Source organism: Megascapheus bottae, chromosome 16 (genome assembly GCF_031878675.1).
Source record: "Megascapheus bottae isolate mThoBot1 chromosome 16, mThoBot2.hap1, whole genome shotgun sequence".
Taxonomy (NCBI): Eukaryota; Metazoa; Chordata; class Mammalia; order Rodentia; family Geomyidae; genus Megascapheus; species Megascapheus bottae.
Genome location: NC_143524.1, coordinates 8,083,557 through 8,100,221, shown reverse-complemented (window position 1 = coordinate 8,100,221; position 16,665 = coordinate 8,083,557). Strand labels below are relative to the sequence as shown.

The following is a 16,665-nucleotide window of genomic DNA, read 5'->3' as shown; positions in this document are numbered from 1 at the left end:
GTAGTTGGTACACATAGACTGGGTAGTCCTAATCTGAAAACTCAAATTTGACAGTGCTCCAAAATCTGAAACTTTCTGAGCAACAACATGATACCACAAGTGGGAAATTCACACCTTCCCTTGTGTGGCATGCCTCAAAGAACAGCTGCATTAAAAATACAGTATAAAGCCAGGCGCTGGTGGCTCATGCCTGTAGTCCTAATTGCTCAGAAGGCTGAGGTCTGAGGATCACCATTCAAAGGCAGCCTGGATAGGAAAGTTCAGGAGAGTCTTCTCCCCAATTAATCAACCAAAATCTGGAAGTGGCGCTATAGCTCAAGCTAAAACTCAGGGCTAAAAACTCAGGGATAGCACTTGACCTGAGTTCAAGCCCCAGGACCAGCATGAACCATCACCAACCGCCCCCCCCCAAAAAAAAAAAACAAAACAACCCAAACTGTATAAAATTATCAAGTGGTATTATGAGGTATATATGAAGATGAATTTTATAGTCTGTCCCCAACATACATCATTATATCTATGTAAGTATACAAAAATCAAAAAAAAATGTTTGATCCCAGGCATCTCTGGGATACTCAACTGTCTATTATTGATTCCATTTTACAAAGAAGCCAGTAGAAACAGAGACGCTGTTTCCTCAGAGGCTTCCTCAGTCAGCTAGTTAGTGGCAAGATACTGATTTGAGCCTGACCCTTGGTGACCAAGACCCACACTATTAACCATTGTGCTAAGGTAGACCCAGTAATAGGAAGGACTGACGGAAGCATGGCTCATAAGAGCTGACCTCTAAAGATGGCCCCGCTCTGTTACTCCATCCCTGTGGGTTCTGTGTACACTGACTGCAGTGTATCTGGGAGGGAGGAGCTGATGTGTTGCTCAAATAACCTTCCTTCCACTGTAGGCATGGAGAGGCACATTGAGGAAGATGAGGTCCGGTCGTCAGCTGACCTTCGGATTCGGAAATCCCAGGTAAGTTTGTCTCTGGTCTAACAAACGCCCAATTATTATTATTATTCTTGTTTTCTTAATACAGTTCTTCCTTGGAAATTCACTGAATCCACTGAAGACCTGGTAAAGGGGAATTGTTCAGAATGAAACAGGAGTCTAGCTTTTTTAGCCCTTCTCTTACACCATCCTTCTCTAAGGAGGGTCCTCTAGTTCCCGGGGCACAGCTTGTGTACTGGCAGACATCAGCATCTTCCCTCCAAAGATTCAAAGTTATTAGTTATGTTTGGAGCTAGACTTGCAAAGATAGGACCCTTGTTCTCAAAGAACCAATATAAGCCATGCAGTGGTGGCTCATAGCTTTAATCATGGCTGTTCAGGAGACTAAGATCTGAGGATTGCAATTTGAAGCCAGCCTATGCAATTAACCACCCCGAAAAACCACAAGTGGAACTGTGGCCCAAGTGGTGGAGCACTAGCGTTTAGCATAAAAGCTCAGATAGTGCCTAAGGCCTAAGTTCAAGGCCCAGGACACACACACACACACACACACACACACACACACACACACACACACACACACACACACACACACACCCAGTATGCTATTCAAGTAGCACAGGAAATTGTCACAAAAGACCCAGGCGAGAACAATATAAGAAGTCATAACTAAATACGTGGTGCTCTCAGTACTGAAAGATCTCAGGGAAAATTTGCTGGTCACCAAAGGTGGCTGGATGTGGGTCTGGTAAGAGTGTAGTCAGGCTCAGTTACCCTCTTTGAGAGGCATGGCAGTGGGAGTGGAGCAGGCGCATGCATGTGGACATACTTTGGCAGGCAGCATCGTGATGGTGGTGGTGAGTTGCAGTGCGGGGAGGGGGTAGACAAGCAGAGAACAGCTTTATCGGGGGATGGACATGCTGATTGGAGAGTAGAGATTGTCATTTTGGTATTATACTTCCAGGCTGTGATTTGGCTCAGATCTTGTTACCTATAGTCATTTGTGTCAGGCTGTCATGTGTTATGGAGGATATTACAGTAGGATGTTAGAAAGCTATGAGTGGAGAAGGAGGAAGAGTCCCTGGTCAGATTTCTGAAGTGATTTTGGTTTGAAGTAACATGGTGATTGTAAGATGGAAGAAGAATACATATTGGTGGTTCTGTGAAAGAAGAAGTGGTGGGGCTTGATGTGGAGAGACGAGCAAGGAGTAACAGTCAGGAAGGTGTGAGCTTAGGCATCGAGAGCTTTTGAGAGAGCATAGCTACGTATCAGCAAGGACAGTGGGGCAGATCATTTTGGGTAGATGCAAGGATCTTTGGCAGATATTCCATGTGGAAAGGGAGTCTGGCATCTTCAGAAAGCAAGCCCAGGGCTTCCTTAGATAAATGCTACTGTCCAGGTAGGTGGAGGGCTCTGAGATTTCTAGAAATGCTCTTGTTTTATCTGATAATTATGATGTGAAGTCAGTAGAGAGAGTGAATAGGTGTGGACAACTAAGGGCAGTGGACTTTCCCCAAGACCACGACTCGAAGAAGCCAGAATGTGGGGCCTTTTATTTGATCTTTTGATTGCAAGTCCAGTGGCACTGTAATCCATGAAAGTGGATATAGCATTACTCATGCAACAACATTCATATATATGATTGTGCATTTTATACTACCATGAGAGCAAGGAAATGAGTTTAATGGATTGAACTGCAGCTTCTCCTCCATCCTCCACTTTTAATGAGTCAGAAAGCCCATGTTAGCTTGGGGTGGTTTCAGTTACAGGTCGAAGGGCACAGTCAAAGGGGTAGCTAATAGGACATCAGGAGACAGGGAGGTAAGCAAGAATCTACAGGCACTCACCCTGCCTTTGGATGGGATCACCATGTAATGTCCAGTATTCGGACACAAGATAACCTTCACGCAAACCAATACTTTTCTGCTGGCATCAGCCTTTCTCCAACACACCACCATCCATTCATACTTTGAGCACCCATGGGGGTGCAGCTGCAAGTCTGGGTCTGGGTCCTCAAATAGTGCAGGCTGTATGAGGTGGGGAGGGGATTCTACCACAGTTATGGATCTCCCCATTTCTTTCACCTCCTCATATAATTTTGCTCCCTTAGCACTCCGTCCTCTCCCGGAAGTTTGTGGAAGTGATGACCAAATACAATGAGGCTCAGGTAGACTTCCGTGAACGCAGCAAAGGGCGCATCCAACGGCAGCTTGAAATAAGTATGTATTTGAAGTTTGGTGTGGTCCCCTCTTCCAACGTTTTCTGCCATTTGAAATCTTGAGACCCTGGGAAAACAAAGTGGCAGTCCTGCTTGTTGGTTCTGCATCCTATTTTGTGCCCTGTGCGCAGGGCAGATGTTCTGGCATCAGCACATCCTGAATACTGTTCCTTAGTGGACAAGTGGCCGGAGTGATTGTACTCCTGTGGACCCAGCGTTTCCTCATACCGAGAGGAGGAAGCCTTATGAAAGAGTTGCTCTCTTTGCCTTTCTTTGTTCTCTGTTAGAAAAGCACATTTATGAAATAAAACTACACTGCTGGTTGTTGTGATGAACCGAATTTATAAAGCCATGCCTTCTGGGAATTTAATACCAGCCCATAGTGTAGGCAGTGGGGCTAGGATATAGTCTCCGCTAGGAAGAAATGAAATAATTGTCATATATGCTTGGGATGAGTCTTGGTTTCTGATAACATTAAGGATGAATTGGACTGAGAGAGCTGCCAGAAGAGTCAGGAGGCTGCTGGTGAAGTTTTGTGGAGGTGTAGGTCTCATTCTAGTAGAGTTGCCATGTTCTCTAGCTTCCAGGGAACTTCTCAAGGTGGGGGAGTGGGAGGAGGCTGTGCTTTGATCTTGTAGTTGATGTTCTATTTCTTTTGTCCCCAAGCTGGCAAAAAGACAACAGATGAGGAGCTGGAGGAGATGTTGGAGAGTGGCAACCCTGCCATCTTCACTTCTGGGGTGAGTGGCTTGGGCGCCGTGACCAGGACTTGTCCTGAGAGCTTTGCCTGCTGTGGCAGGGGCAGGGCGGGTAGCAGCGGGGCTCACAGTCTGTCTGTGCATGGCCTGCTGTAGATCATCGACTCTCAGATCTCCAAGCAGGCCCTCAGTGAGATCGAGGGCCGGCACAAGGACATTGTGAGGCTGGAAAACAGCATCAAGGAGCTCCACGACATGTTTATGGACATCGCCATGCTGGTGGAGAACCAGGTAACTGGCAGCGGGCCCCTCGGGGAGGGAGGAACGGAGAGCTTGGCTCCTTCTGAGAATGGTGAGGGAAGGAGCACTCAGGGTAGGTGAGGGAGGGCGGGGAGGGGAAGCAGGGCATTCGAGTCATGGTTGGAGAGGGATCTACTTGCTCCATTCATCAAGTGCCGACACTTTGGGTTATCTCAGCTTTGTCATTAGTGCCTGCTGCTTTGGTCTCACAGGCATTCCTCGTGGATGAAGCTCTCATGTTTATATCACTTACCTAATTCACTCAACCTCAGGATCTTACTCCCTCACCCCCCCCCCCAGCCCAACTTGAGATAGGAACTATTTCTCTGATGATGTTAGAAACATGTCCCTTTGTTCAATTCATAGTGAAAATTTAGTGACACCGGAAGATAGAGGTTTTGAAGTTACGGTGGTACGTAACTGATTTCAGCACTTGAGAGACTGAGGCCAGGCTAACTGAATTAACAAGCAACCAACCCAAATAAAGCCAAATGTATTTAGTGCTTTTCTACTAGTGTTTTTTATTCTTTATTTTTAACCTATTTTTTTTTTTTTGGACCAGTCCTGGGCGTTGAACTCAGGGCCTGAGCACTATCCTTGGGCTTTCTCAAGGCTAGAGTTCTACCACTTGAGCCACTGCACCATTTCCGGCTTTTTTTTTTTTTAATGTATGTGATACTGAGAAATCAAACCCTCGTCTTTGTGCTTGGCAAGCACTCTACCACTAGGCCAAATTCCCAGCCCCTCAGCTATGTTTTTAGAAGAGTTTTTGTACTACTTGGTTAGGAGTAAGAGCAAACTTGGGTTTACAGACAGATTTGAAGCATTCATGGTACTTAATCTGACAGCTTGTTCCACCAAGACTATATTTACTCAGGGACTGAGTTTTACTTTCCGTGATGCTGGAGTTTGAACTCAGGGCCTTAGCCTTGCAAGGCCTCTTACTAACTTGAGCCATGCTTCCAGCCCGGCTTGTTGTTATTTTGGAGATGGAGTTTAGGGAACTTTTCTACCCAGTTTGGCTTCAAAATTGTGATTTTTCTAGAGCTCAGTCTTGTGAGTAGATTGGATTACAGGTGCTAGCCACTGGCACCGGGCTCGGGACGGGGTTCTTTGTTGCCAGCGTAGGTGCTCCCATGATTTCTAGTACTTGTCACGGGTCCTCGTGCTGCACTATACTTACCAGGAACGGCCCCAGCTGTTCTGCCATTGGACAGGACTGGAAATCCTTGCTTAGGAGAGAGACTGCATATCCCAGTTGAAGCCCGCCTTCTGCTTGACTCTGTGATGTCAGCTCTCTGCTCAGGGGCTGGATGCTTCTCCCATCTCTCTTCTGACCTTTGAGACTCTTTTCTCAAGCTTTTCTACCCCACTTTTCTCCCCTCCCGCTGCCTTGCTGAGGAACTGGTTGTGGTGGTAAGTGTGTTGCCCTGGTGATGAGGGCCGTGTGATGATGGTTGAATGAGGAAGGCCCGGCTAGGTAAGAGAGGGAATGTCCATCCTCAGAAGTCATTGGAGTGATCATACTTCTCTGTTAGGAAATAGTAGTTGGGGAAAGATTGGAAATATTTGCAAGAATCTGCTGTCTAAAGAAAAAGATGTAACTAAACAGCCTGGAGAAATCTGCCCCCTGAAAGGGCCTGCCTGTTTCTTAAAGACAGCAAATGTTCTGGATTTCAGCTACCCATAGAACACCTACTGTGGGCCTGCTACCACTCTATAGTACTGGACCCACTGTTGAGAGCTGTTATTAGTTCATGTCTGAATGGCCAGGAAGAGGCTGACATCTTTGTGAGGGGTTAGGGCGTGAGAGGGTCTTATTTTGGTTCTTGCACCCCATACTTAAATTATACAAAAAGGAAAAGATGGGAGTGGAATCAGAGTTTAAATCAGGCACTTAGAAAGTCTGTGTCTAACACAGTGCTGGGCACAGAGAAACAAACTTCAGTAAATGCCTTTTGCATGAGTGACCCCTATCCTGGTCCTGTGGTCAGATTGAAAGTGGGTCCTCCAGAAGGCTGTGCCATGCGGGCCCCTCCCTTGCCTTAGCTGGGACCGTGGTGGCTTGGTTCACTGGATGTGACACATGTCTGTTCTTTGCAGGGGGAAATGTTAGATAACATAGAGTTGAATGTCTTGCATACAGTGGACCACGTGGAGAAGGCCCGGGATGAAACAAAGAGAGCTGTGAAATATCAGGGTCAGGCCCGGAAGGTGAGATTCTCTTGCTGTTTTCAGAGAAGATAGTTTGTTCGATCTCTCTCTCTCTCTCTCTCTCTCTCTCTCTCTCTCTCTCTCTCTCTCTCTCTCTCTCTCTCTCTCTCTCTCTCTCTCTCTCTCTTCTGTCTGCGCCCTCTCCCTGTTTCTGTTGCTATCACCTCTCACGCGTGGGGAAAGGGAGCCATGATTGATCGCATTGAGAGCAACATGGACCAGTCAGTGGGCTTCGTGGAGCGGGCAGTGGCAGACACCAAAAAGGCTGTCAAGTATCAGAGTGAAGCACGAAGGGTGAGCGCCTTCCACCATCCTAGTCTCCTAGCTGCCTCTCTCTGCTCACTCCCACCTGTGTCCTTGAGCCTGAGCCTTCCCTCTATGTCTTGGCCTGTCCTTAGATACTAGCTTCGTGCCCATCCTTCTCGGGGTGCCTTGTATGGATCTGGCTTGAGTGCTCTTGCTCAGGAACTCAGCTGCAGGATGGGGTACACACAGGTGTCCTGCTGGTCTTTTCCTGAATACAGCTCAGCATCCTTGCAGTGTTACACACCTGATTCCTTTTTTCTTCACCGTCTTCCACCCTGGACCCCCTTCTCTTTTCCTCTGTCTTGTAACTAGTATAGAACTCATTGCTGTGGAAGCACCTTGTTTGTTCAATTTTTAGAGGAAGCAGTTGAAGGTTAGGGGTTTAGTAACTGGCTTCAGGCCACATGGTAAGTCTAGGAGCTGGGATTCAAATTTAGATTCCAATCATGCTCTTTCAGCCACACCGTTTGCTCTCTCTTCTGGCCTTGTGGCTCTAGGATTTCTATGCTCCGCTGCTCACTGACTGTGGATTCCAGCTCTGCTTCATGTCTGTCTTTTACTGTTCTTACTGATTTCTTTTGGGCTCCTTTTGTTCCTCAGTTCTTAGCTTCCTACCATCCCTGTTACTTACATAGGTATTTGGAGAGATGGGATGTTATTTTATATGCTAAATCCATTCAACACGTAGCTCATTGGACAGATAGGGCCTTACTCTAGGGGGTTAGATGAACTGGAATAAGAACGATGTCAAAAAGTATCTTTACCATTCCCTCTGGCAAAAGAAAACAGTCACTTTATATCTTGCCCAGTTGCTTCTTAGAGATCCTATGATATTGACTCCGTATATTTGTACATATATGGAAGACTACAGTTTGAGCTGGGCCATATTTCTGTCAATTAGCACTACCAGCCAAGATGTAATTTAAGAAATGTAAGAGATTCTAAGCCACTTCCTTGGTTGATAAAATGCTGTGTAGAAATGAGAAGGGGTTGAATTTTAGATGGTTTGTTATTTTAAAAATAATATTTTTTTGTCTTATTCTTTTCTCCAGAAATTGATAATTATCATTGTGGTAGTAGTTGTGTTGCTGGGTATTTTAGCATTGATTATTGGCCTTTCCGTTGGGCTGAAATGAGTGGCCTGAGGGGCTCTGGCGCTGAAATGTAAGTAAATGAATATGGTTCTTTCCAACTGCTGGTTGGCTCCTCATGAAAACATTAGCCCGAGATTTCAAATTTTACTTTCTCTACTGATTGTCCTTTGCCACAGTGAACTATCAAAAACTTTTCATAGCCTGCAGATTCTTTCATTTCCTTTAAATTCCATTTCTGAGTTCTGCCTACCATACGTGGTTCAGGGCTTCTGTTCTTACCCTGGAGATTCTGTTTTGTGTGTTGTCTATCTTATCTTGTGCTTTTACCTAATAGTTTGCAATAGTTTGGTACCAATTATGTTATGGATCTGGGGTCTGCTTCCTGAGTTCTTTCTGTGTGTTTTGTTTTTTCAGTTGGTCATGGGACTTGAACTTTGGGCCTGGGTGTTGTCCCTGAGCTCTTCAGCTCAAGGCTACCGCCTTACCCCTTGAGCCATGGCACCACTTCCTCTTCCTGGTTTTTCATGGATGCTGGATTTTGCTTTCCATATCCTATAAGGAGCTTTTCTTTAATTATAATTCAAAAATAATTTTTTTAAATGAAAGTTTGGGTCCTCTGAGAGTTTTGTGACTGACTGTACTAGAACTTGAATAAAGAAATAGCTAATATTTTTGAGCATTGAGTTAGGGCAGGCAATCTGTTGAACAACTTACAACTTTCAATCTTCATCACACTCTTATGGTGTAGATGGTATACAGTGCATATTATCTGTTTAATATATAGTTTACACATAGATGAGCTTAATCTTCAAAAGAAGTAACAGGGCCAAGTTCATGGAGCCACGAATGGACCAAGAGAGTGTTTGCTTTGCTATATCTTAGCTTTTCTTTGTAAAATATGATAGCCATTTGCCATTGTATACAAAGTCTAGGGGATCTTATAGGATGGTGGCTTTAAATGTTAGGCTAAAGCCAGGAGCTGGTGGCTCATACCTGCAATCCTCAATACTCAGGAGGCTGAGATCTGAGGATCATAGTTCAAAGCCAGCCCTGGTTAAAAGCCACCATGAGGCCGGGAGTTTGGCCTAGTGGTAGAGTGCTTGCCTAGCATGCACAAAGACCTGGGTTCGATTCCTCGGTACCACATACATAGAAAAAAGCTGGAAGTGGTGCTGAGGCTCAAGTGGTAGAGCTCTAGCCTTGAGAAAGTCCAAAGACAGTGCTCAGGCCCTGAGCTCAAGCCCAGGTCTGGCAAAAAAAAAAAAAAAAAAAAAAAAAAAAAAAAAAAAGTCATCATGAGACTCTTATTTCCTTAACCACTAGAAAACCAGAAGTGGCACTGTGGCTCAAAGTGGTAGAGCGCTAGCCTTGAGCAAAAAGAGCTCAGGGACAGAGCCTAGGCACAGAGTTCATGTCCTACAACCAACAAAAAATATAAATAAAGGGCTGGGAGTTTGGCCTAGTGGTAGAATGCTTGCTTAGCATGCACAAAGATCTGGGCTCCATTCCTCGGTACCAAAAACATAGAAAAAGCCAGAAGTGGTGCTGTGGCTCAAGTGGTAGAGCTCCAGCCTTGAGAAAGTCCAAGGACAATGCTCAGGCCCTGAGTTCAAGCCCCAGGACTGACAAAATAAAATAAAAGTTTAAAAAGTATTAAATATAAATAAAATAAATGTTAGGTTATTAAAATTTTAAATCACTTAACAAATTAGTTATTTAAAAAGTCTTCTTTAAAATTTGTTAAATAAGATACACTGATCACTGATTCATCTTTAATTGCAGTTAGCATGGTCGTTGGGACTATGTGACATATAAAATACCTTCCCCTGCCCCCCAGAAAACATAACATATATTGTTTCAAAGGCTTATAAATTTACAGTATTATTGCTGATAATATAGGGCCTGTTCTCTTGACCTTTCTCTCTCTCTCTCTCTCTTTCTCTCTCTCTCTCTCTCTCACACACACACACACACACACACACACAGAGTTTTACACAGTTCAGACTACATGACTAGTTGTGAGCATAGTTGCAAAAGCATATGCGTCATTGCACATCAATGAAACCTCTTTTTAAATCTCATTTTTCAGCATAAGATTGTACATATATATATATGTGTATATATATACATATATATGTATATATATATATATATATACACACACATAACATTTCCTCAGTATTGGAGTTGATGTTGTTACTTTGCTTTCAACAGTATGATTTTCTATTTTTAATTTTTTTTCATTTTTTTCCTGTTTCTTCATTCATAGATGTTAGAATACTGAGGCAACAAGTACAAGCTGTCTTAATTTTTTTTTCTCTCCCAACACTGGTGTTTGAACACATGCTAGGCAAATTTTTCTATTACTTAAGGCATGTTTAGGTTTTGTTATTGAAATAGGGTCTCTTTTGTTACCTCTGCATGGATTGACTTCAAACTTGTACTCTTACTGCCTTAACTTCTCAAATAGCTGGGATTACAGACAATGGCTAATGTGCCTGGCTCAGAAGCATTTTAAAGCTTGATGGGTTCTTCCATATTGATGCCCAGAGCTGATCCCTCAGTGTCAGTCCTGGGTATAAAATTAAGTTATTAAATATTTAATTAAATCTTCATTTAAGTTTGCTCCAGTGATATGACTGGTCGCAAAGTAAGATTATTTTATCACTTCATCATGAGAAGGCAGCAGTGAGGTGACCAACCTCTCATAGGCATTTCATAGTTTGTTCTTTTTCTCCTTCTCTCTCTCTCTGTGCATTTTGCATCTAGTCAATGGTGGTCTCTTGCTTGTAAAGCTTGAGTTCTAAGTCTTAATTATCTCACTGAAAAATCTGGTAAAATTTATAATAATAATATAAAATAACAGTATAATAATAGTGAAAGAGTTACCAATTCATCTTCCTTGGGTGGTAAAAGATGTCTTGCAAATCAGTGGTGTGCCTTAACTTTCACTCCTAGCTCCAGGAACTCAGGATGTAAGGTGAACAACTTTTAAGGTGGTAACTCTTCAAAGATGAGTCAACTATCTAACTCCAATTATAAGATGCCATATGGCTTATCAGTTAAGTGGCTTGGCATTTTTTTTTCCTCTCCATATTTTCTAGTGTAGTTAAGACTGTTTCCTGGTCCTCCATGGCAGTAAGGTCTCTGAATAGGAGAGAAGGAAAGCCATCTTGTTTATACTTTCCAGTGAATGCCAGCCACAGCTCCATCATACTGTTGGAAGCTCCAATTTACAGATGTGGAAATCCATTAAAGCTCAATAAAGTTACAAAATTTGCTCAAGCTTACAGAATTTGCAATATGGAGCAGCTGTAAGGTGACACCTGGGTGTTTCCATGGTTTTTGGTTTGGTTTTTTTCTTTTTGGTATTGTGCTTGCCCATATTCTAAGAGAAAATATGTATAGTTGAGGGGTTCATGGAGAAGATAGGGATGCTAGAAAGTTTCTAAATCTTGCATAAGAAACCATCTACAGCTAGGTGCTGGTGGCCCATGCTTATGTGATCCTAGTTACTTAGGAGGCAGAGATCTGAGCATCTTGTTTCAAAACTAGCCTGAACAGAATAGGGTCTACCAGCTCAGCAATTTCTGATCTTTGCTGTCTGCCTTTTAGGTTTGTGGCTGGTTCCTCCTGTTGTTCCTCACCATCAACCTGCACACTGACCAGCTCCTCCTCTCCCTGCCTTAGAACTTGATTTCATTCCAGCCTGCTGTGGCCACCCTGTCTTCAGATGGGAATGGAGTTTGGATGGCCCTCCTCAGACTGAGGGGATCTGACTCTGCAGTCCCCTGATGGAATCGAATCCACTTGTTGCAACCCCAGGTTCTCCTCAAAAATCACATCCTGCCCCAGTACCTTCAGTACCTTCTCTCCAACCCATCTTTCCTTTTCCCTGTTGTGTGTCAAGTTATGCCTCGGACCTGGGAAGGCTCGAGTGAGACATCCCAGGGTGCTGCATGTCTACCTCATGGAGTATTCTCCTCATCGAGAAATTGCAATATACTTTTTTTTTTTTTATTAAGGAGTATCTTTAACAAAGCAGATGGTTCTCCTACCTTTGGCATAGGTTTGAATTAGACTTCTAGCTAGATGGATTCTAGGCCTCATAGCTGGCTGCGATATACAGATATATACAGATATGTCCATGTATGCTTGTTGCCCTGTGTCCTGAAAACAAGAGAGACTGACAGATGCCATTTTGGTCTAAAAAGTTGACTTGCTTTGAAACTCAGCTCTTGGTAAATTCAGCTTTGGGGCCAGTTTGATCATTTTTCTACGTTGCATTCTGTCACCTTTACTCAAAGAGGGGTCAGGATTCAAGTAGTTATCTGAGGTTACCGTGTGCAAAGGCTGAGGGTGTGGAATGTTGGTTTCTGCCGGGGCCAACCGGCAGCAAACCAGGGTTCGCAGATTGGGGTTCCTGAAATCGGGGGCAAGGACTAGCAAGAAATAGAAGAGAGACAGACACACCAGGTCCGGGATGTCCGCAGTCCAGGTAAAGACTGCCAAGACTGCTGCGTTTATTTTCCACTCCCGCTTCTTCCCACCTCCAGGTGTTACATTCATATGGTAATTCTCAGGTCATTTACATAGAATAGGGCCAGAAAACAATAAGACAATAAAGCCATCATCTGATGCAAGTCAAGGTACAGTTTGATTCCACTCTGGCTCCCAACAGGTTTCTATATCTGATTCTTAAAAACTAGCTGTTCCCTCTCAATGAAGCCATGGCTTAGAGGCCAAAAATAACCAAGGGTGTAGAAATGGGCTGGGGACAAGGTACTAGAGTCTCAGACTCTGGAAATGCCTCACGAGACTGCATATAATTCAATCACTCCAGCATTTTTGTAATTGTGTGTGGAATGTATATAGAATATGTATGTGTCTGTTTCTCAGGAAGTAGGAAGCTAGAAGCGGAGGGTACTATGTCCTTAAAAAAAAAGGTAACTGCAGGGCAAGGTGGCTCTCAGGAGGCTGAGATCTGAGGATCAAGGTTCAAAGCCAGCCTGGGCACAAAAGAATCTGAGACTCTTATTTCTAATTAACCTCTAGAAAACAGGAAGTGGGGCTTGGCTCAAGGGTAGGGCAGTAGCCTTCAACTGAAAAGCTCAGGTTCAACCCTCAGGCCCAGGGGTAGGGCTGTAACCTTCAGCTGAAGAGCTCAAGGACAGCGCCCAGGCCAAGTTCAAGTCCCATGACCCACCAAAATAAATAAATAAATAAATAACTGTGCTATGCTTAAATTTATATAAGGAACATATGAAAACAAATCATGGTAGAAATATGATCTTCCTGAGCCATCAGGAAGCTTGTCTCCTGGATGAGTCTTGAGAGAATCACAGGAGTGAACTGATCCCCATTAAACATTTCTGCATAGCAGGTGAGAGGTGGCATATAGCGATCCTTTTCTACTGCGCATTCCAGGCTTGTAAGAACATTGCATAGCAATCTGGTATAATTCACATGGTCCTGGGAGTTGTCTCGGGCTGAGTTGTATGGGAGAGACCAGGCAGTACAGGACAGCCCTGCTAGCTGGTTATGAGCGCAGTAGGTTCTTTGTCACCCTAATTCCTATCATAGAAGAAGAAACAGATGGGAAATCTCAAGTGTATTGGCTATAACTCACTGTTGAGACTCCTAGATTCCCTACTGACCTTGATTTGGGGTTCTAGCTGTATTTCAGCTCTGAAGCTAGTGCTTCCTAGATAGGGTGAGCACCTTAATCTAGGCACTGCCCATTAGCTTCCTTTGTAAAGGTTCCTTAGCCCTTCATCCCCCAGCACCCAGATAGAGCCACAGGACAACCTCCTCCTATGGCTATGATGTCAGAAGGGGCTGGCTCCAGCAACCAGGGGTACAAACTCCAATTAGAAGCCTTTGCTCACTTCCAAAACTGAGACATGAAACTTAAGTCTGGAATGTAACATGTGAAGGGTTTTTTTGTTGTATTTTTTAAAATGTAAACTTGATTATTTTATTGCTAATTTAAAAAAATAAATGACTTTATATTGATTGATACATAGTTCTGGCTCCGACTCCCCATAAAACTTGGTGATCTGCTGCCATCTTGTGGTGATTCATTCAGGTTTGGAGTGGGATGAAAAAATCTTAACCACGTGGTTCCAAAGTATAAATTTTGAAAATAGTCAAAACTTTGAAAACTCCTCTCAACTGCGGTATTTGAGTTAAGGAGTTGCCTGTGGGAAAATTAAGGAAGAAAAGACAACGTGCTCAACACCTGTTGACATTCTGGGTGATCTCATGTTTGAATCTCTCATCTGTACACATTCTGCAAACACTGGGTTCCAGAAGCCAGATCCATCCCTTCCTCCTGCTGGTGCTCCCTGTCCCCTCCAACCAACCCTCTACCACATCCAGATGCACTTGTCTCCCTCCCGTCAAAAGTGTCTTCGTGTGTGATGATGCCACTTCTCATGTGCTTTTCCTTCTCTTGTCTGGATGAGCAGAAGAAGATCATGGTCATGATCTGCTGCATTATCCTTGCCATCATCTTGGCTTCTACCATTGGGGGCATATTTGCCTAAAAAAGGTGAGCTCTTCCTGTCCGGGGACCCATTAGGTCTGCTTTACTTGGCACTTGTGTCCTGGGGACTTTCACTCTTTTATCACTAGGCTCCCTAATGTGGGTGGGTTGAGGAGGTTACATGTAAAGGTTAGAGAGAACTAAAGACAGAGATGTTTCAGAAAGTCAGTCATTGACAGTCACTGAGAAGCGGAAGCAGAAGATAGCAATTTGTCCCATAAGCCAGACTGGTGGCAGAATTGCTCTGAACAGGTCTAAAGTGTTGCTTTTTGCTACAAAATTTGAGCCTTGGCATCTGGGAATGGCCAAAGGAACAAACGTTTTCTTGAATCAGGTGAGCCCTGAGCTCTGTGGATTAAAGCCACAGTACAGCTGCACTATATTTCTCCCTCACGTATAAGGGAAGCTAGCTAGCACAGACCCAACTCTTACCCTCACAGGGGAGGCATGCATCCTGGCCATGAGCATCAAGCTATATAATCTGTTTTTCCTTCCAGTCTTCTGTTACTTCCTTCTGCTGTCACAGCTGGATCCTCAACTGGCATTTCTCACCTTCCTCCTCCTCTGTGGTGCTGTCACTGGTCCACTGCAGACTCTTGTCGTCTACGCCTCCTTTTCTTAGGAAACTTCTTAAGACGTAGAGCAGAAGTCAACTGCTTTTTAAGTGTGTGAAGGGAGGTCAGGCGTTGGGACTGGGCAGGTGTAAGGACGAAGGGGCAGGGAGCACAGCAATATGAAGTTGGTTCCAGCAATGTACAGGGCAGGGGATACATGGGGTCAGAGGCAGGTACTGTAGCATCCCTGGTTCCAGTCATAAGTGAACTGCTGTTATCAGTTAGGGTCCTTGTTATGTCTGTGCTTAAGATTCACCCTTAGCCTGCTGCAGCCTCCCTTCTGCAGGGCCCAGTAGTCTTTGAAGTGGGGGCCTCTCCTCGCTGCTGTGTCCTAACTGCTTAGCACAGTGCCTGCCATTCAACAGGTGCTCGGAACATCTGCTGGTTCACCTCCTAATCTAGCTCTGGGTGACGTTCTACGTTCAACTATCCATGGGAATAGGATTGTTACTATGAGGGGCTAAATTCTGGTCCACTAGGCTGGGAGCCTGGCTCAAATAGAATGCCTGCCAAGAAAACAAGGACCTGACCACTTAAATACCACGTGATGAACAAAAATACACTCATTCCTAGCTATTTAGGAGGCTGACATCTGAGGATCGTGGTTCAAAGCCAGCCTGAACACTTAAGTCTGTGAGACCCTTGTCTCCAGTTAACCATCAGAAAAATGGAAGTGGCACTAGCCTTGAGCTGGAGAGGTCAGACGCAGTACTGCAGCCCCGAGTTCAAGCCCCACGACTGACCAAAAACAAAAACAAAACCCCACCAAACAACAAAAAAAACACCACCAGCAGGCTCTTCTTCCCCATCACCGAGTACACTTTAAAGTGCTTTGCTCACGAGCGGTGGTGTGGATTCCTATCAGAAGCCTCTCATTTGGCAGAGATGGCTGGTCCCAGGATGGTGGTTTAAATACATACCTCCAACAAGAGACAGGTTCAGACTAGTACTGAGCTCCCGACAGTCACTGGCATTGTACGACCTCTAACAGATAGGTGAAGGTGTCACCTGCTTCATGCTGTTAGCTTAAACAATGGATGCTCCAGGTCAAGACTGAATTGGCTTAGGTTTAAAAGTAGCAGTGTTTTGTTAAACGGTGACATACTATTAAAAGCCACAGTATAAAACTCATGGGCCATCTAATAGTCTAGACTATAATTTATACTTTTTAAAGTAGATTGTTATTTTTCTTTGCTGGAGATCTTAATTTTTTAAGAACATTGGGTCAGAAGAATGACACTGGTGTGCTGGGTTCGTTTTTCCTACCCACATTCCAAAGCAGATGTTTTAATAGTTCTATACATGTGTATTTCCCTTAGATGGCTTACTACTGGTTAGCTCTGAAAAAACACATCAATCCTATTATAGCCTACTAGGGAGCTGGGACCTGGGGGTTTTCAATCACATTCTTCCAGCAATGATAATTTGTGTGCTGCACAACACAGGGCTTACCTTGGTGAATTTCAGACCCAGGGAGTACCACACAAGTCCAACTTTTGTTAGCATTTTGCTAAAAGATCCTTGTCATACATTTAACATCCCCTTCCAAGACTGAGAAGATAGGCAACTGGGAAAAAATAAATTATCTGTTGAATCTTCACGTGTCCTGTCATTTTTTGTTGTTTGTAACTACTACAATACCCTAGAAGCTAGCTCCTGAATGTGCACACATAAAAAGCAGTGCATAGTGTCAGATGGGCACTGGAGGTGGTACAAGATGCAAACATG

At 44.1% G+C, this 16,665-nt stretch overlaps 1 protein-coding gene across 7 annotated transcripts in view; it reads left to right on the top strand.

The window, feature by feature from the left end:
- Positions 1-14,516, top strand: part of Stx3 (syntaxin 3) — a 42,798-nt gene extending 28,282 nt beyond the window's left edge. For 2 of the 7 annotated variants that reach the window (XR_016538027.1, XR_016538029.1), the window contains exons 5-12: positions 902-969; positions 3,057-3,165; positions 3,831-3,904; positions 4,019-4,153; positions 6,266-6,376; positions 7,735-7,846; positions 11,392-12,148; positions 12,458-12,739. Coding sequence is in view for 2 of the 7 variants with exons in the window: in XM_090347610.1 (XP_090203736.1) it covers positions 902-969; positions 3,057-3,165; positions 3,831-3,904; positions 4,019-4,153; positions 6,560-6,670; positions 14,247-14,324 (575 nt within the window). In the remaining 5 variants the exon portion in view is untranslated. Of the gene's footprint in view, positions 1-901; positions 970-3,056; positions 3,166-3,830; positions 3,905-4,018; positions 4,154-6,265; positions 6,377-6,559; positions 6,671-7,734; positions 7,847-11,391; positions 12,149-12,457; positions 12,740-14,246 lie in introns of those variants that run through there. The other 5 variants (XR_016538031.1, XR_016538028.1, XR_016538030.1 and 2 more) reach the window with 5 other exon arrangements.
- The last annotated feature ends 2,149 nt before the right edge of the window (positions 14,517-16,665 follow it).